The sequence below is a fragment of the Podarcis liolepis genome (genome assembly GCF_965112155.1).
Source record: "Podarcis liolepis genome assembly, chromosome: 8".
NCBI lineage: Eukaryota > Metazoa > Chordata > Lepidosauria > Squamata > Lacertidae > Podarcis > Podarcis liolepis.
The window spans coordinates 67687180-67706146 of record NC_139560.1 but is presented as its reverse complement, the minus strand read 5'-3'; the positions used below and the strand labels follow the sequence as shown (position 1 = coordinate 67706146).

Below are 18967 nucleotides of genomic sequence, written 5' to 3'. Positions count from 1 at the left end.
TGGTATGGTTTTGCTTTAACTGTATAGTGCAGATGGGACCTAAGTCTCAGGTTGATTTAAGGGGCTGGAAAAAAAGCTGCATGCTTGCTTACTGGGGAGTAAGTTCCACCATGTTCCATGGGACCTAGAACCACCCATTATTTTGACAAATGTGTTTCACAAGGGAATCCGTGAATAGGTGGCAGGGGTGCTTAACTCCGACCAGAGAAAACACATTAAAAATACAAACTATGCTCTTTGTAACATAAACAGATACAGGGTATATTCACAAAATCACTTTCTCCGCATCCAGTGTGCTCCCACTGATAATTTTAGTAAGCCCCATTCACATGTTAGACACAATACACATCGGTCCTATAGCTTCTTAACGAATATTGCTGTGGGATGCGTTTCCCCACCTCAAACCAGCTTCAATCTGATTAGAAAACTTGATGCGGAGTAAGTGGTAATGTGAACATACCCTAACAGACATTTCACGTCCGTTCCCCCTCTCTGATGTGAGCAAATATGGCTTGAAATACAGTAGGGGCGAAATGACCTCACTGCATTTCAAGCCAATAATATGGACAGGCTCATAGTGATTTTAGCTGTCCCACCTCTGTTCCCTTCCAGCCTTGCGCTGACTTCCCGATCGCAAAATAAAGTGTGGAGAAGTCAATACAGTGGTACCTCGGGTTGAGTACTTAATTCGTTCTGGAGGTCCGTTCTTAACCTGAAACTGTTCTTAACCTGAAGCACCACTTTAGCTAATGGGGCATCACACATGCCGGCATGCCGCCGGAGCACAATTTCTGTTCTCATCCTAAAGCAATGTTCTTAACCCGAGTTACTATTTCTGGGTTAGTGGAGTCAGGAACCTGAAGCGTCTGTAACCCAAGGTACCACTGTACAGAGTTTCAGTGACCTCTGCAGATGTTGCAAACAAATCCTGATGTTACCAATTCTGGTGACCTTGGAGTGTGCCACCACGGCTATATGTTACTAGAACAGAAACAAAAACAAAAACAAAAAACCAGCCCATTGAAATTCACATTATCAACTTGGAGCATTCATTTGGATAATGCTAGCTGTGAACGTGGGAGCAGGCCTAGCTCTAGCTCCCTGCACTTTGAGGATGGCCTTGGGCAAGGTGACTTCTGACAGCTCAAGCAATTCCCTGTCAGTGCTTTGGGAAGGGGGGAAAAGCACATATATAGCTAGACATTTTGCTGCTTGCGGAGGAGCAGCAAATCACAACACACACACACAGAGAAACATGGGCTGGCCAAGTCATTTTGGCTACTGAGACAAAATCACCCAAGTACCTCTCTCTCTGGAGAAAAATGCAGCAAGAAACTTAGTAAATAATGTTTGACTGCCCTTCAATGGTACCCCAAACCACCCTGCCTAATGGTAGGACATGTGTTGATTGTAAACCGGTGTTTTCCTTACTTTTAATGCCTGAAATGCGTTATTATTTTTAAATTTAGAAACAGATACACACTTCGCTTTTACATCTGAGAAAGAATTATTTTTTACAGTGTTTGAATGCATCCTCTGCAGAAGAAAACTAAATCAGAGCATTTAATGATTCCTCCTCCTCCATAATTGTGGGCTCATAAGAACATTTATTCTTACTTATAGTAAGCCAATGTGCTGTGGCAGTTTGGGAATCACCCCTGAAAACCCTTGGTGAATGAGTGCCCCACTGGTGGTGGTGGTCTGGCAGAGGAGGGTGGCACTTCCTGTTTTGCCCCAAGTGGCAAAATGGGACATACCACCCCTGACCTCAGGATTCCAGAACTTATAGCTGTCAGTTCTGAGGGAAGGCAGGCAAGGACCCACAGCCCAGCTGGGGCTCCCTAGCTTGGGGAGGAGTTGCCCGATTCCTCAGCTGGAGTAGGCTCAGGCCAGGTGGGGGCCACATGCCTCATCAAGCCCAGAAGGCGTAACAGGCCTACGTCCTGGCCAGGCAAGGTGGGGCTTGCTAGCTCTGGAAGGATGTGGGCCAGGTCAGTTCAGCCCTCCTGACAGATAATTTGAGTTCTGGCTGGGGGGGGGGCGGAAAGCCCTGCCTGTAGTGATGTTTTGCTGGGTGCTGTCTCCCTCCATGCCTCTACTTCCATTTTGTTTCCATCAGCCCAAAGGAAAGGCTGCAGTCTGCCTTTCCCCACAACCAGCTGCTGAAGGCACGTTTGTTGTTATTTCTGTTTTTACAATCAAAACAGCTCTTTTTGCACAGAAATGCCTGCGCACAAAAGAGCAGTATTAAAAAACAAAAAGTTTCCTTTGCAGGTGGACTGATTCCGCGTTTCACCCGTGGAGTTATCACAGCTAACGCCAGAGCTAGCTTGCATGCATTAGCTAAGCCCGTTTGACAGCGTCTCTCTGCAAAGGTTAATTCGTACGCTCGTTTAAAAGCAAAAGTTCCCACTCTGCAATGATATGCAAAGGTTAAGGGCGGGCAGGTATGCCCGGGGGGGGGGGTCAAGGGCAACTGCAGAATCGGGCAGTAGGCGGGCAGGAGCAAGCAAGGGCGGGAGAGGCCCGGCTCCCGCCCAACGGGAACGGCGCGGTGCCTTGTGGGATACGTAGTCTCAGCTGGTAGCTTCTCGCGGAGGCCTCTCCGGGCCCGAGGACTACATTTCCCGGCAGCGTCGGGCTTCCCACGCTCCTCCTCGTGGGTGGGTGGGTATAAGAGAGAAAAGCGGCGCAGGTTGTCACGTTTTGTTTATCGCCGGAGCCCCGCCCCCTGCTACCTCACGAGGGATGGCGTCACCCCCCCTCCTCATGAATATTGAGAAGGCGTTGCTAATAGAGGGAACTGGGAGGCGGGGTGCAAGAGACGAAAAATCGCGCCGCTCCGACGAGGCCTGCTGCAATTAATATTCATAAGGAGCCTCCGAAGTGGAGGCCGGGCCGGGTGGGAGGAGGAGGCGGAGGAGGCGGTGGCTGCTTGCTTGCTTGCTGCTGCTGATCCTCCCCCCACCCTCCAGTCCCTAATGGCGCTGGCAGCAGCTGCGCGGCGGCGGCGGCGGGCTTGAGCCGAATGGAACGCGGCGACAGCGACGGAATGTTCGCAGTTGCTACATAATCGCGCTCCCCCCGCCCCCCGCCCGCCGCTTTGGAACGCGGCGTGTCTCCGCGTTCCACAATGGAACCTGCGCAGCAACCTCAGCGCGGGAGCAGGGCAGCGGCGGCGGCCCCGACGGCCGGCAAGCGGGAGCGGCTCGGCTACGCGGGCCAGGCCGGCACCGAGGGCCCGCTGAGAAGCGGCGAGGCAGCAGCAGCCGTTGCTGTCGCAGCAGCAGAGGGTGTAGCCGGGGGCGGCCCGCAGCGGCGAAGGAGGCGAGGGGCCGCGGCTGGAGCCGGCGGCGGCGGCGCGGCTTCCCTCACGCTGGCGGCCAACGGGACTCCGGCAGCGGCGGCCGTTCCCAGCAGCGGCGGCGCCAACTCGCTTCTGCTGCGGAGGGGCAGGCTGAAAAGGAACCTCTCGGCCGCCGCCTCCTCCTCGTCGTCTTCCTCTTCGGCCGCCGCTGCCGCCTCGCTGGGCACCCGCAGCCTGGATCGGAAGGCGCTGCTCCTGCTGCCCAAGCCGCCCCGGCAGCTCCAGCCTCTGCAGCCGCCGGAGCGGGACTGGGTGCGACGGGACCTCCAGCGGGGATGCGTCCATGTCTACTACTACCACCACCATCACCAGCAGCGAGGGGGCGGCGGCGGCTGCTACCTGCGGCCGGTGCTTTGCACCTTGGAGACGACGGCGGCCGAGGTGGCGTCGCGGTTGTTACAGCTCGGGCACCGTGGAGCGGGCAGCAGCGCCGTCCGGGTCTTGGGGAAGGCGGCGGCGGCGGCGGCAGCAACCACCATAGAGGCGCGCGGCCCCCATGAAGAAGAAGGGGAAGAAGAGGAGGAAGAGGAGGAGGAGGATGAAGGAGAAATGGACGGCGATTTTGCGGCAGACCCATCCGCCGAGCCCGGGGGAGCAGAAGAGGCGCTGCCCGGCCCCGCGGAGGCTTCGACTTGCCCAGCTGGCAGCCTGACCCCGATACCGGCCGGGAGGAGGCCGCGAAACCGTCGGGGGACCCCCAGCGGTTTGGGGGGCGGCGGCGAGGCGGCTCCCCGACCGGGGCGCTTGGCTCTCGGCGGCGGGGAGAACGGCCGCGCAGGTGGCCGCCCCTGCCTGTCGCCCTCCGACTGCAGCCCCGGGCGGGCCTTTCCTCCCCCGCCACCTGCGCAGCTCTACCTATCGGGCCCCCCGCTCTCCTGCCCGTCCCTCCTGGGGGGCTCGGACACGGAGAGCTTCAGCCCCAGCGCGGAGAGCACCTCGGACCGGCTGGACGCCTACAGCGGCGGCGGCGGCTCCTCGTCTTCGTCGGAGGAGTTAGAGGCGGACCCTCCTCCTCCTGGGCCGGCAACGGCGGAGGGGGAAGGGGCCGGATCGGGGCCTGGCAGGAGCCGCCGGGCCCGCCTGGGCGGCCTGCCGTCGGCGCACGCGGAGAACCCCCGGGGGGGCAGAGCCGCGGGGGAGTCCCCCGGCGCGGGGAAGGCGCCGGGAGGGGATCCCTCTTCCGCCGGGGATGCCGCCGCCGCCTCCTCCCCGCCGCAGCCTCCGGCCTTGTACGTGCAACTGCATGGGGAGACCGCCCGCCGGCTGGAGCCTCACGAGCAGCCCTTGCAGGTCCAAAACGACTACCTCTCGCAGCTGGGCTTCCGGGACCTGTGGCGGGTGCAGGAGGAGGGCATGGACTCGGAGACCGGCTGCCTCATCCGCTTCTATGCAGGTGGGTGAGGAAGGAATTATGTATGAAGGGGTGTGTGTGTGTGAAAGGCGCGCATGCTTGTTTTCATCTGCACAGGACAGCGTGGATGCTACCCAACCTAATACAGTAACTACACCCTTGGTGCGCTTCCTCAGAAATGAGGGTCTGCTGCAGAAATGGAGAAAATGTGAAAATCTGTTCCCGATCTGCAGGTTAATTGATGGAGTGAGCAAACAATATTGATGCATGAGCTAAAGGCCTGTGTGTGTGGGAGGTTTGGGGAGAGGGGTGTGATCACCTCTTGCAAAGGTGGCAAATGTTTCCCGGCCTTGGCATTGTCATGCTTTGGGAACTTTCCAGTGGAGGTCAGAAGTTTTGGGATTCTGACACCATTCAGTCATTTCCCCCAGTCATTTTATCTGAAGAAGTGTGCATGCATATGAAAGCTCATGCCAAGAACAAACTTAGTTGGTCTCTAAGGTGCTACTGGACATATATATATATATATATATATATATATATATATATATATATTTCTACTGCGTCAGACCAACAAGGCTACCTACCTGAATCTAGAGTCATTTCCCCCAGTCTGTTTTATAGCTGGGTAAGGGCCTTGGGGGGAGGGGGAGGTAAGAGTTTCAAAAGGGGTGTTTGGGGAGGACCTGTTGGAAACTGTAGCTCAGCTCACCTTGAAACCTGTTTGCTGCTTAAGTGCTTTTCAGGTACACCAGGCTAACATGGAAAGGTTGTCCTCTGGGTCTTCCTTTATGCTACAGTCTTAGAACAATATATATGTTGGAGGTGAGGTCCTTTAAAATTGCTGGGTTTTTGCTTCCACGTAAACATGCTTGGAATCAGAATACCATTGTGTAGAAGCATTTTCTCCCCCTCTTCTGTTCACAGAGGCATCATTGTGCTTCTTAGCTGTTTTGTTCAGCTACCTGTGATAGGATCAAGTGGCTACTTTTCAAGTACCTGCTGTAGCAAAAATAAAAACGCTGAGTCTTTTCAGATGGAAAGAGGGGGTTATCTCCTCTTAACCAGAATTGTCATCATTTTTCCATGGCAAATTTGCATGTACGGTATATTAATGAAATATCACATCTCTTAATCTGCTGAGTACACAATGTATGGTTCTCTACCTATTTGTAATGGGGTGGGCGTCTAAGGCTCAGTTCCAGAGTCTGTTCAACCAGTGGACTCCATGATATATGTATGGGATTGTGTTTCTTTACATAGTTGTGGGAGCGAGTCCAATGAAGTTGAGATTTCTCTACAGTTAGCATGGTTTAAGATTGGCTTCTCAATATAGACTGAAGGCAGGCTTTTGTCTTGGTGCCTGGACTTGGTCAATAACAGCACCCGAAAGTTCCTGTCTTGTCAACAATATTTATATTAGTGTTGCATGTTTAACTGCCATATAGATTTCCTTTACTGCTTGAAAATGTGCACATAGGAAGGTGAGTCATGCTTTGAATGACCTTTCGGATGAGAGGAGGAGCTCTGGGCTGTGCCATAATTGATCTTTCTGTTAAGGCGCTGTGGTTTCAGGGTTAAATTGGATGCCCTGTGTTTCGTTTTGGGTGAAGCTCTCTTTCCTTGTTCCGTACAAAATGTGGGAAAGCTGCAAAGCCTGGACCCACCTGAGTGAGCTGAGCTGTCTCCAGACAGATGCATTTTTTCAGCTTTTCCATTTCAGTTTTTAAATACGCTTTGCTTTCTTTGAATATCAGGCAGGCCTGATACCGCAGAAGCCAAATGTAGCCCGACAGCCCCTTTTTGTCTGTATTGTGAGCTCCCTGATGTTCAATCACCATTCCTACCATTTGCCATCCTGGACAGGTGGCCAAATGAGACCCTGGCTGAGCTGTTTTCAGCTTGAATGCGTAACAGTTGTATAAGCCAGCTTTTAAGGAAATGTTTTGCTGGTCTATGTAGGCCGAGAATAGTTGTAGAGGAACAGGAGCTGAAGACAGCCTTGGTTTCTGTTGTGTGTGAATGGCACAGATAGAATCCATACATTTGAAATCTGAATATGGCCTTGTCTGTTGCTGCTTCTCTTCGTAAGCAGGTAAAAGTACGTACTGGCTATTCTGTAATCTACATTATTATTATTATTATTATTATTATTATTATTAATGCAGCATTTTTCATCCTGATGACTTCCATATCTTTTGGACTCCAACTCCCATCAATCCCAGCTAGTTTAACCAATAGTTGGGGATGATGGGGGTTGTAGTCTTGTAACATAAGGGGCGGATGAAGTTGGTGAAGGTCAATTGAATGTAATGAGAGTCAGTGGAACTAAGACTCGAGACACCCAGGTTCAAATAGCTGCTTAGCAGGGAAGCTCACTTGGTGATCTTGGACCAGCCTTCTCTGGCTAATCTACATTACATGGCTGTTGCCTGTAAACAGGCATGTTCCCCCTGTCATGCAAACAATTCTCCTCTACCAATTGTCACAATCATGGTGTGATAATAAGCAGTTGTGTTTGCAAGCTATCTTAGTAGCTATTGTAGACTTGAATGCGATTATTATTTTTTGTGCAGTATGTAAAATCCTTTGCCTCTTAAAGACTTAACAAATTGAGCCCTGGGGGAGAAGAGAAGATAGCTGGTCAAATACACAGAAATTAAAATAACTTAAATTGAGCATGTTAAATCAACTGAGTTATGAATGGATGTTCACCACCTTGGTGCCGTGTTCGAAATTAGCCAGGCGCCAGGTGTGTTTTGCGACTGGCGCTGGTCCAGTCGCGACCACATGGAGCTCACTGGATGGCAGGTTGGCAACTGACATCTCCATCTGGCTGGTCCCTCCAGCTTTCTTAAGCAGGTAATCAGATGAGCTTATTTGTTGCAATTATATCACACTTTTTTCTCCAAGGAACATGTGGTTCATTCCCCTCCTCCGTTAACCCCTACAGCGACCCTGTGAGATAGGTTAGGCTGTTACTGGACCACAGTCACCCAGTGAGGTTCAGGACTGAGTGGGGATTTGAACCCTGATCTCCCAGGTCCTAGTCTTAACCACTGCACCAGACTGGCTTCCTAGAGTTCTTCTGTAAATTAAGCTCTATAAATTAAGTAGGTACATAAATATGGAGAAAACCAAATGTCACTTAGAGAAGCACCTGAAATATTTTCCTTCAAGCTTGAATTTGTGTTAGTCTGGATTGTTTCATTTGATTTTGAATGTGTTATGAACCACTTTTGAGGGGTTTTTCCTTTAAAATAGAAATGAAATTAATAATAGAAATGAAATTAATAATAGAAATGAAATTATTAATAATAAATGTCATTGCAAAAAAAAAAAGGCACCTAGACATTCCGTTGTGGCAACTGTAACCTAGGTTTAAGGTGCAATTTGGTGATTATCTTATATATCTGAGTTTCTAACACTGCATGTTATTTTCAAACCTTGTAGAGGGAACCTTGGCTGCAGGTAGGGGTAGCTGACGCAAAGCAGTTCATCCAAGCAGTGCCCTTTTGAAGTACTAAAAAGCCTGGATTTCAGTAACTGTACCTGCCAAAATTCCCTCTACCTGTGTATTGAAGGTTCATAAGCCCTGTTCTTATTTGAGTCTTCTATGTGGAGGTGATGCTGTTTGACTGGCCCATTTACAACTTGCTTAAAATATCTGCTTCCCAGGGGCTTGTGTGTGCAGCGTTTTTCGTTTCTTTCTCTTTTTTTATCCCCTTGCTTGCTCTACAAAGAGTTTGCTGCAAATTATTGTTTGCCGTTCGGTAGTTCCAAGCAGGATTTTAAAGTTGTGGCTGGAGGCAATTCGCTAGATTTTGAGACTCCACTGGTGTTTTTTTGGGGGGTGGGGTGGGGTGGGGTGAGGAATACAAGTACTCTAGGGCAGGGGTCAGTAACCTTTTTCATCCGTAGGCCGGTTCACCGTCCCTCAGACCATGTGGTGGGCCGGACTATATTTTGAAAAAAAAAATAATGAACAAATTCCTATGCCCCACAAAGAACCCAGAGATGCATTTTAAATAAAAGCACACATTCTACTCATGTAAAAGCACCAGGCAGACCCCACAAATAACCCAGAAATGCATTTTAAATACAGTGGTGCCTCGCAAGACGAAATTAATTCGTTCCGCGAGTTTTGTCGCCTTGCGATTTTTTTCGTCTTGTGAAGCACGGCGTCGGGAAAGTTTTGGAAAAGCTTCAAAAATCACCAAAGCCTTTAAAAACCTCAAAAAAGGCTACCACACCGCGTTCTATGAGTTGCTCCTCGAAGTTAAGTCGCAACTGTATTAACGGTGTTAAGAAAAAGGAAACAAACTTGCAAGATGTTTCCGTCTTGCGAAGCAAGCCCATAGGGAAAATCGTCTTGCGAAGCAGCTCAAAAAACAAAAAACCCTTTCGTCTAGCGATTTTTTTTGTCTTGCGGGGCATTCGTCTTGCGAGGTACCACTGTAAAAGGACACATTAAAAAGGTAAATGGACCCCTGCCCATTAGGTCCAGTCGTGGCCGACTCTGGGGTTGCGGCTCTCATCTCGCTTTATTGGCCGAGGGAGCTGGCATACAGCTTCCGGGTCATGTGGCCAGCATGAGTAAGCCGCTTCTGGCGAACCAGAGCAGCGCATGGAAACGCTGTTTACCTTCCCGCCGGAGCTGTACCTACTTACTTGCACTTTGACGTGCTTTCGAACTGCTAGGTTGGCAGGAGCAGGGACCGAGCAACGGGAGCTCACCCCGTCGTGGGGATTTGAACCTCTGACCCAGGGGTCTGCAACCCACGGCTCCGGAGCCGCATGTGGCTCTTTTACACCTTTGCCGCGGCTCCAGGGCGGATACTAGCGAGGGGAGGAGGCGCATTGTGCGCCCCGACACTCCCCACTGTGGCGGGTGCTGTACTGGCTGTGACATCGCATGGGGCGGTGCGTGCGTTAGTCACGCACCGTCCCGACGTCACCTTCCCGCCTGCTGTCAGATCGGAGGGCAGCGGCGCGCATGCTTTAAATGTCGCAATGGTTTTGCGGCTTCCAGGTTGTTTTTTCTTCGGAAACGGGTCCAAGTGGCTCTTTTTGTCTTAAAGGTTGCAGACCCCTGCTCTGACCTTCTGATCGGCAAGTCCTAGGCTCTGTGGTTTAGCCCACAGTCATGTAAAAACACGCTGATTCCTGAACCGCCTGCAGGCCGGATTGAGAAGGCGATTGGGCCGCATCCGGCCCACAGGCCTTAGGTTGCCTACCCCTGCTCTAGGGCAAGCATAGCGTGGGTTTTAAACAAATACACACAAATATTAAGAGAGCAATTAACTATCTGTTTCAAATAAACTGACATTCATTCCTATATGTGCCTGTTAAATGACTCCCTCCCATCAGTGATTGGAAGTTAGGCTTAGCTGCTTTGAGATTACTTTTCTGTGGCTTCCCAACCCCCTTGCTGATGGTAGATGAAGGTTCATACAGTACTTGGAGAATGAGAAGCAATTAAAGGAGAAACCTGAGAGCACACATCTAAGGATTTTGACCCGTGTATATTTTCCTGAGAGTAAGACTCATTGACATATTGGGAGCCGAGTAAACATGCACTGTTCAGTCAGTCTTAAAATAACCTGAGCACTCTTTATTTCATTTCATTGGCGTAGTCCATGAATGAGTATATGTTGGGGTAATTATGCACAATACCTGGAGAATGTACAAAATCCTGTTGAGAGGGCATTCCCCAACATCTGTTGGCAGGTATGCATATAACTGTGTGTGTGGGGTGTGTGTTATTGTTTTTGTTTGTTATTATGGTATGTATTGTGTTTTTTATATTTAAACTGCCCTGTGATCTTTGGATGAAAGACACTATAGAAATTAAGAGAGAGAGGGGGGCCGTGGAATGTGCATAATCTTCACAGATCGATTATGTGCACAATGCCTAGGTGTTTATGCACATTAACCGTCCAACTCTCTTTACCTGTATCATACACATTCCCAGTTACTGAACCCGCACTTTTAAAATCTGGCACTTGCAAGAATGGAAAAGGTTATAGTAATAAAGGTTGTAATGATGGTGTTTTATTTGAGGAGCTCTTCAGTTTTGTTCTTGAATCTTAATCCTGGGTTGTTGTGGGTTTCTTTCCCTGCAAAAATGACTTGGTTTTTAATGCTTAGTACGAACTGTTCTGCTTTGGGGAGCGTAGAGAGGGATGTGCAAGTTAACCTGCAGGCTTTTGCAAGCTCTGTGATGTTTGCAGTAGAAAAGGGCTCATCAAAGCTTAACTTTCCATTGTGAAATCTATTTATAGCCAGCATCCGTATAATACATGCCATGCCTTATATTGTAGATTTCATTGAAGTTTCAAAGTGTGAAAACTTGGAAGCACTGTTTTGTTTAAAACTGTCTTGTTTTTCACAAGATGGGCAGGCTTTTCTCCTCCTCTCCCCCTCCCCCACTTTTGAAATTCGTAATTTTTTCAGGAAGGCGTGACTTAATTATGAAATCTTCAATGGGTTTATGTGTCATGGAAAAATCTACTGAAGTCGCCCAGTCAGACAACATCCTCTCAGCCAGAATGGGTGATGTCAAAAGAGAAAGAATTAAACCACTCACCTTCCTTATGTGTTTGATTTCCGTGTTGTTCCTCCCTCTATTTTATTTGCGTGGGTGTTAAGCTGATAGATTTTGAAATAAAAGTAGCAGAGCTGGGACTATCGGCAGGTGAACCTGAAGCATGTAGAGAAGTATCAAAATACATGCTAGTCTGATACTCTCTATTGTTTTATAGATTGGAAGAGGTGGAGGAGCCCTTTCCCGAAAGGCGGAGATTTTCAAACTTTTTGAGTCCCCGGCTCCCTTGACCAACTCCCTTTCAGCGGCACACCTGTGGGGCTCAGGAGCCCAGTTACGTCACCCCTTGCCTGCAGAGCTGGCAGCCCCTCACCCCGTTTCAAACACCCTCCCTTGTGGAGTTATCCCTCAGCCGCCTCTCCCTTCTCCTTGGGTGTCCTCTGGGCAGGCGGTTCTACTCCCCCCCGGTCTCTGAGCTGCCTCCCCAGAGAGGTGCCTCTTCACACTGCCCCACAGGGGCCTGGGAAGAGGATGCCCCCAGCCTTATTGGCCCAGTGGCAACAGTGGGCAGTGTTGGGCCTGCATGGTGCAAAGGTTCCCATTCAGCACTGGGCACTCAGCTCCCAGGCAGGCCTTGCACACAGCAAGCACAAGGAAGACTAGCGCGTTGCCTACCTGCCTACCCGACCTCCCATTTGTCTGTCCATTCCCAACAGCAATGGCTGGAGGACTGGCTGGCTGCGCTCCCTCACCTACTTGCTTACTCGGCGGCCGCCTCAGCTCCTGGCAACCAGCACCCCTGGCCAGCCCCAGCGACACCATTCGTCTGCGGAGCTTGGGGCTGCTGTGACAAACAGTCGTGCAATCCTTTGGGAGGCAGGGACACGAGAGGGCACCAGAGGAGGGAGGGAAGGAAAGAAAGAGGGACAGGGGCCAGTGTTGCCCGCGGCACCCCTGACCGTCCTTCCAGGCACCTCCAGGTGTCACGGCACACTGGTTGAAAACCACAGCCCTAGGGAGAAATAGCTTCATGTTTCACAAGCAACTTCATGGGTTGTATTTATTGAGCTGCTGCCTCACTGCCCGCCTGCTGTGCTTTCGGTAGCTGGTAGGCAAGTTTGCTAGATGTTAACTGCTTCTCTCTCTGTCCTGCAGCATTATGCTTGGGTGTGTGGTAGAAAGCCTTTCGGCAAGGCGCCCTCTTAAATTCCAACGTTGAGTGCGCAGTCACTAGCAGTACCCTGTATTTTAGCACCGTGGAAGCCTCTGTCACAATAAATGTCAAGTCTGCTTCATGTAGCATGAGCGCTCTCAACTACAATATCCAGCTGCTCATCCTGATGCATTTATTCTCTTCTTGACACTCCTCACCTTTGTTCCGTCAGAAATTGTGCTGCTGCTCTTTTCCGTGCAGGTGTTTTGACTCTTCCACGCGCAGCGTAGGGGAAGTTCTCCGAAAGTGTTCCTGAAGTTGACAAGCGTTACCTTGCGGGCGTAACATCAGAGTCAGAAGCTCTGATGTGGTAATGCATATTGATACCTAACTTGAAAAGACTTCCCATTGGTTTCAAGGAAGAACAGCATGGAATCCTGTTCCTTACATTTAATTATCTAGTTCAGCGGTTCCCAATTAGCTAATTACTGAGGACCACCGATTTTCCAAAAGCAAGCCACGGACTCCCTACTTTTGACAATTTTGATAACTCTATGGTAATAATAATAATAATAATAATAATAATAATAATAATAATAATATAATGTCCACTGCAAAACAAAAGCAGGTCACCTAGACATTCATTTTTAACCCAAGTTTAAGGCATGATTTGGCAATTACACATACACACAGCGTGGATGCTCGGGTTGCGAACGTGATCCATGTGGTATGCACGTTCGCAGCCTGCAGCGGCGCATGTTGCGATTCAGCGCTTCTGCACATGTGCAAAGCGCAATTTAGCGCTTCCGCACATGCACAACCACCAAAACCCGGAAGTAACCCGTTCCGGTACTTCCGGGTTTCAGCGGGTGCGTAACCTGAAAAAATGCAACCTGAAGCGGCTGTAACCCGAGGTATGACTGTATATATATATATAGAGAGAGAGAGAGAGAGTTTCAGTTTCTAACACTGTGTATTGGTGTTGTAGACGAGATGTGTTTGGTTTTGTGCTTTACTTTAAGGAGAGGCAGTGTTTGAAATACCGCAGCTTAACTTAACCGTCACTTTTTAACCAGCCTTGTGGTTGGATTGGTTTGTTGGTGGATGAGCAGCATTTGATAAGAATTCATAGCTCAGTTACAAGCCTCTTACTCTTAATGGGGGAGCAATTGGGTTGGGCTTTGCAGAATTACTACCAGAAACCATGTGAGTGGTGTACACTCATATTTGCTTCTTGAACTCAAGTTATAAACTTCTGTTTCTGCGTAAAAATATGATAATCTCTTAGCTTCTCCCATCCATCTTAAATTATTCCAAAAAAAATAGATGGAGGTGAATGTGACCTTACCTTAGTGCTTGGAGCATGGATGGATCTTCCATACAAATTTCTATACGCTGAATACTTCAGGGTCAGTTGCACTAGTAGAAGCTTCCATCTGGTTGCTTTGTCACATGAACACTTCTCAAAAGCAGTTTTCCTGAAAGCTGTTTGTGCTTGATGGCATCATAAACTCCTAGGGGTCATCTAGTCCAACCCCCTTTGATGCAGGAAATTGGTCTCGTTTTGACTTGGAAAAGGCAGATGGGGCTGCAGAAGAGACGTCTTCATTTTCAGCTAGAGCATTTTCTTATATATATAGTTTTTTAACATATTATTTTCAACAGCAATTAAACATACTTTTACATCTTATTCAAATTTTTGACTTCCATCAATCCTGTCTGAAGATTTTCCAATCTAATCTCTCAGTATGCATTTCTTATCTTCCCTATTACATTTCAAACTCATAACCAGTATCTCTATCTTTTTCTACTTTGTAACACTTCGTATATTTCTCCTTACAAAACTTCTTGTAGCCCTACTAGCGTAATTTATTGATTACAGTTGCTCTTCAAATAATTAATATACTTCTTCCAATCTTCTGTAAATCTCTGGTCCCGCAGGTTTGAAATCCTTCCTGTTATTTTGTCCAATTCTGCATAGTCCATTCATTTCGACTGCCATTCTTCTTTCGTCAGAATTTCTTCTTGTTTCCATTTCTCACCTAGAGCATCTTCTGAGACACTGCAGCAGCTTCTCCCAAGCTTGAGCCCTCCAGATGTTTCGAGACTACAGTCCCCATCATCCCTGACCACTGGTCCTTTTAGCTATGGATGATGGGAGTTGTGGTCCCAAAACATCTGGAGGGCCGAGTTTGCCTATGCCTGCACAACTCCCTCCAGTCCTAGCTGGCCCATTGAAGTGCCTTTTCTTCAAAGCAAGTTCTCCTGGGACCTACTTCCTAGGAAGTGTGCTTAGGGATTTCAGCCATAAATGAATACAATACTTGGAGGAGCATGTAGGAAATTGGTAGAGTCCTCATCTCTCCAGCCAGTTTTGTCCTGTTTCACTTTGCCTGGGCTGTTAGTCATTTCTTTTGAGAGCCGAAAGGCCGCCTTGCTGATAATTCTTTTGCCTTTCATCATCAGACACCGTGACTTGGAAGTTTTGTAACAACTACCCTCTTGGTGATGGCGGTATTGATATACCTTGGAGCTCTTTGCAATTAAAATATCCATCTGTTCCACTTAGAACATTAGACGCTTCATACAATCTGTCAAGTGGTGTGCGTCCACATGAAAGCCCTCTGAACACAGGGAAAGAGGATTCAAATCTCTGATCCAAATAGTTTCTCACCAGTTTTTTTTTGCTTGCTTTTTGTTTACTTGAAGGGGTGTTATCTTATTGGCTTAAAAAGGCTAAATGGAAAAACTTCCTTGGATTTCATTCCCCGCCCCGCCCCCCAAAAAACAGGAAATATGGATGGGATTCAGCATTGCAAGGCCACAGTTACCTGAAAATGCTCTCTTTCCAAGTTGTTGGTTTTAAAAAAATTCTAGAGCTGCACAAATATATTTTTATAAATACAGTTCTGCTCTAATCATTCTTGAGTAACACTCCGCTTTGTTCCGAAACAATGGGCCAGTGTTCTAGATCCACCCCATAAGATTATAATTTTTTAGCATCTGGACATTCTTCAAACTTCTTCCTTGAAGTCCACAATATCACACACCCCTAATTATGTTTCTGTGTGACCCAGTTCAGATGTTCACCTAAACTTGTGTTCCCCAGCTGCTGCTCTCCAAATGTTTTGGACAACAACTCCCATCATGCTTGATCATTTGTCATTCTGGCTGGGGCTCATGGGAATTGTAGTTCCAAAAAAAAAAAATCTAGAGAGGTTACTAGGTTTGGAGAAGGTAGTGAGTTATATCTGAGGAGAGGGTCATGTTCCCTGCAATGTGGAGTGAAATTTTACCCCCGTGCTTTATTTTTGCATTTCACAAGTTGTTGAGTAATGAATAGATGCCTATTGCAAACACAGCATTAAGCAAGCTTGGTAGTTTCAAAGTTTTTAACTTTGTTTATGTAATAAAACTAAATAAGCATGCAACGTGTTAGATGCATACTTCTTTTTTTCCAGGAAACCACATCACTGTCTGTAGGTGAGAGAGTAGAGGGTAGCCTCACCCATGGTTGGCATGTGGTTCCTGGAAGATTGATCAAAGGTGAATATGACACTCTTGCCAAGAAAGGTTATGAATCTCTGCTTTAGATAATTGCGAGCAAACCAGAGGGCTGCAAGATTATCCGCTTTCTTTTGTGCATAAGAGGAGTGTGAAACATTTCCTTGTATTTTAGAACCATCTGCAGTTCTGCATTATATTCCATTGTTGGGAGCTATGGTTTATTCTAACCAAAGTTAGTAAAAACTAATTGGGGACCAAACTGTGGTTTCAGGTCTTGGTTGTTGGGTGACTTTAGAACAAACCACGCTTTTCTGGAGTCCGTTTGTAACATGGAAAGAGGAGGGGAATTGTGCAAGCCCAATATTTGTTTTAGCTCTTTTGCAATGATCTAAAACATAACTTAGATGGCATGAACCAGACTTAAGTACAGTGGTACCTCGGGTTAAGTACTTAATTCGTTCCGGAGGTCCGTTCTTAACCGGAAACTGTTCTTAACCTGAAGCACTACTTTGGCTAATGGGGCCTCCTGCTGCCGCTGCGTCGCCGGAGCACGATTTCTGTTCTCATCCTGAAGCAAAGTTCTTAACCTGAAACACTATTTCTGGGTTAGCAGAGTCTGTAACCTGAAGCGTATGTAACCTGAGGTACCACTGTATGTATCCCGTGTAGGATAATGGTTCAGCTCTTTTGTTCCTTCTTAGCATGCTTTAAGAGTGATGGGGGACACTTTCTTAACACAGTTCATTTGTACCCCTGGCTGTCTGCACGCAGTGGATTGCACATTGAATGCTTTCCTTGGGAACATGTGGTTCCTGCTCACTCTTCTCTTTTGTTTATTGGCTTTAGCTGTGGCCTAGTGTTGTGTGAGCTTATGTTGGACTATGTGGTGATCCCTCCCCGCCATGTGTGAACAGTTGTACTTAGGCCGGGGCAGAGGGATTGTATCCGTGGTATATTTTAACTTTTAGTTGGTAGGGTGGGGTGCATATGAACACAATAGATAATAGACACATGAGCTTTTGAGGGAATGTTATAAGCGATTTAAAAGAACACCCTGCTTCTTGTGAGTAGCAAGGTGTCCTCCTTTCCCTTTCCTCCTGCCTACAAATGAGATGTGGAGCACAAGGAAGGATCCAGCAAAAACAACAACTGTGGTCTTGCCTTGCTTGTAGTATTAGCCTGACCCCATTCTGTAGTCTGGGGCAATCTCATCATGTATTGTGGGTTGGCTTTGCTGTTGAAAGGTTCTGTGATATGGTTCTGTCCATTCTCAAAAGAAAGAAGGTGATCATATTTTAGCTTTAAAAAGAAGCAAGATATGATAAAGCTTTCCCCTGTGCAACTGGTCCCCTTGCTTCTCCCTCCCATGTAAGTACGTGAATAAAGCAGGAAGTCTTCCATTAACCAAGTTCCCAGTTTTGTCTTAATGGGAAACCGTAGCTTTAGAACAAGTCAGGTTATGGGGACGTGTTTTGAAGGTGGCTTAATACCCTGTGGTGTTCCATAACTATTATCTATGGTTTCCTGGTTTGGATGAAATGAGATACCCAATGAAAGACTTCCTGCTTTGTTCACAGCAATAGGAAAGCCCCATTGTGGACCACGGTGTAATTTCAGAAATATACTAAATGAAATTTCAGAATTAAAATAGAAAATGCCTATGAAGCTGAGCTCTTTGAACTTGTCCATTGTGTGTTCCAAAGCGACTCTGCACAGCAATATATATGTACCAAAAACCTTTGTGGAAGAGCATTTGGCCAAGGTTTCCTGAAGAACCAGTATAGCTATGCCAGACACAATTTGCTGTGGCTCCTGTTTGGGACTGAACTGCAGGCAGGGCTTCTGTTCAGCTAGACTGCCATGCTTGAAGTTCTGGCTTGTAGAAATATATGGACTTTCCCTCAGCCAAGGTCCTTTCCTCACTGTGAGTGGCTCGTATGCCTCAGTGTGCGGAAAGGTGCGCACACTTTTCAGCATCTGATCTAAACTGTGTAGAATGACAGCTTCCTCACAGAGGATGCAACAGTTGTCGCTTTAAACCCCTGTGTTATGTAACAACATTATTTGAGCAGGAAGTGACTAACGACGGTGTTGTGCTAATTTTGAAATTGCAGTCGGATGTTGGGTAGGTGGAATTAAGCATTCCAGCTACTGTTTCCTTTTCACGAACCCTTCTGTGATGATATGGGGATGATGATATGGGTCAAGTGAGTTTGACTGAGTCGAGCCTTTCCTGGTTGAACTTGTGACTCACCTTGAATTTGGAAAGGGGTCATGGGGCAATGCTCTTAGCCATTGGGCCACAGTGCTTTGGGTTTATAGAACAGGTTGCCCAAAGCGCTTCATGTACGTAATCTCATTAATGTTTTCATCTGATGTGGAGCAAAGGCTGAGGGGAGGAAACATAGTGTTTCTCCAAGAAGCCACTGGGTAAATTATCTGAGGAGAGAGCTTAAATCATGTTCTTCCTGGATAACAACTAGGGCTGGACGATATATCGTCCAAAACTGGTTTGAAGTCCATGTTGTGATACCGGTCTCATAATTCTTGACCTGGCAATATATCGTGAATCATGATGTGTGTTAGGGCTGAGCCAATGTGTGGCTTTCAACTTTGTGATATATCACAAGCTAAACATTGCGATATACCGATATATCATGATGTCAGAAATAAGGATGTATATGTATACGTAGAGTGGAGCAGGGTAATGTCCTGGAAACTGCTGCTGCTTAGCGGGTCTAAACTGATAACATTTTTACTTACTTCTAACATATTGTTACAACTGTTATTTTATAGTACAGTCGTATCTTGGTTTTTGAACAAACTAGTTCTCGAACGTTTTGGCTCCCAAACAGTTGAAACCTGGAAGTGACTGTTCCGGTTTTCACATATTGTTTTGGAAGCCTAGCATCTGAGGGGGCTTCCAATTGGCTCCAGGAGCTTCCTGCAGCCAATCGGAAGCCGCGCTTTGGTTTTCAAATGCTTTGGAAGTTGAACGGACTTCTGGAACGGATTCCGTTCAACTTCCATGGTACAACTGTA

The 18967-nt window shown here is 47.6% G+C and overlaps 1 protein-coding gene across 4 annotated transcripts in view; it reads left to right on the top strand.

The window, feature by feature from the left end:
• Positions 1-2926: 2926 nt before the first annotated feature.
• PHLPP1 (PH domain and leucine rich repeat protein phosphatase 1) overlaps positions 2927-18967 on the top strand; it is a 158334-nt gene continuing 142293 nt past the window's right edge. For all 4 annotated transcript variants that reach the window (XR_014529583.1, XR_014529584.1, XR_014529585.1 and 1 more), the window contains exon 1: positions 2927-4760. Coding sequence is in view for 1 of the 4 variants with exons in the window: in XM_083518989.1 (XP_083375115.1) it covers positions 3134-4760 (1627 nt within the window). In the remaining 3 variants the exon portion in view is untranslated. The remainder of the gene's footprint in view (positions 4761-18967) is intronic.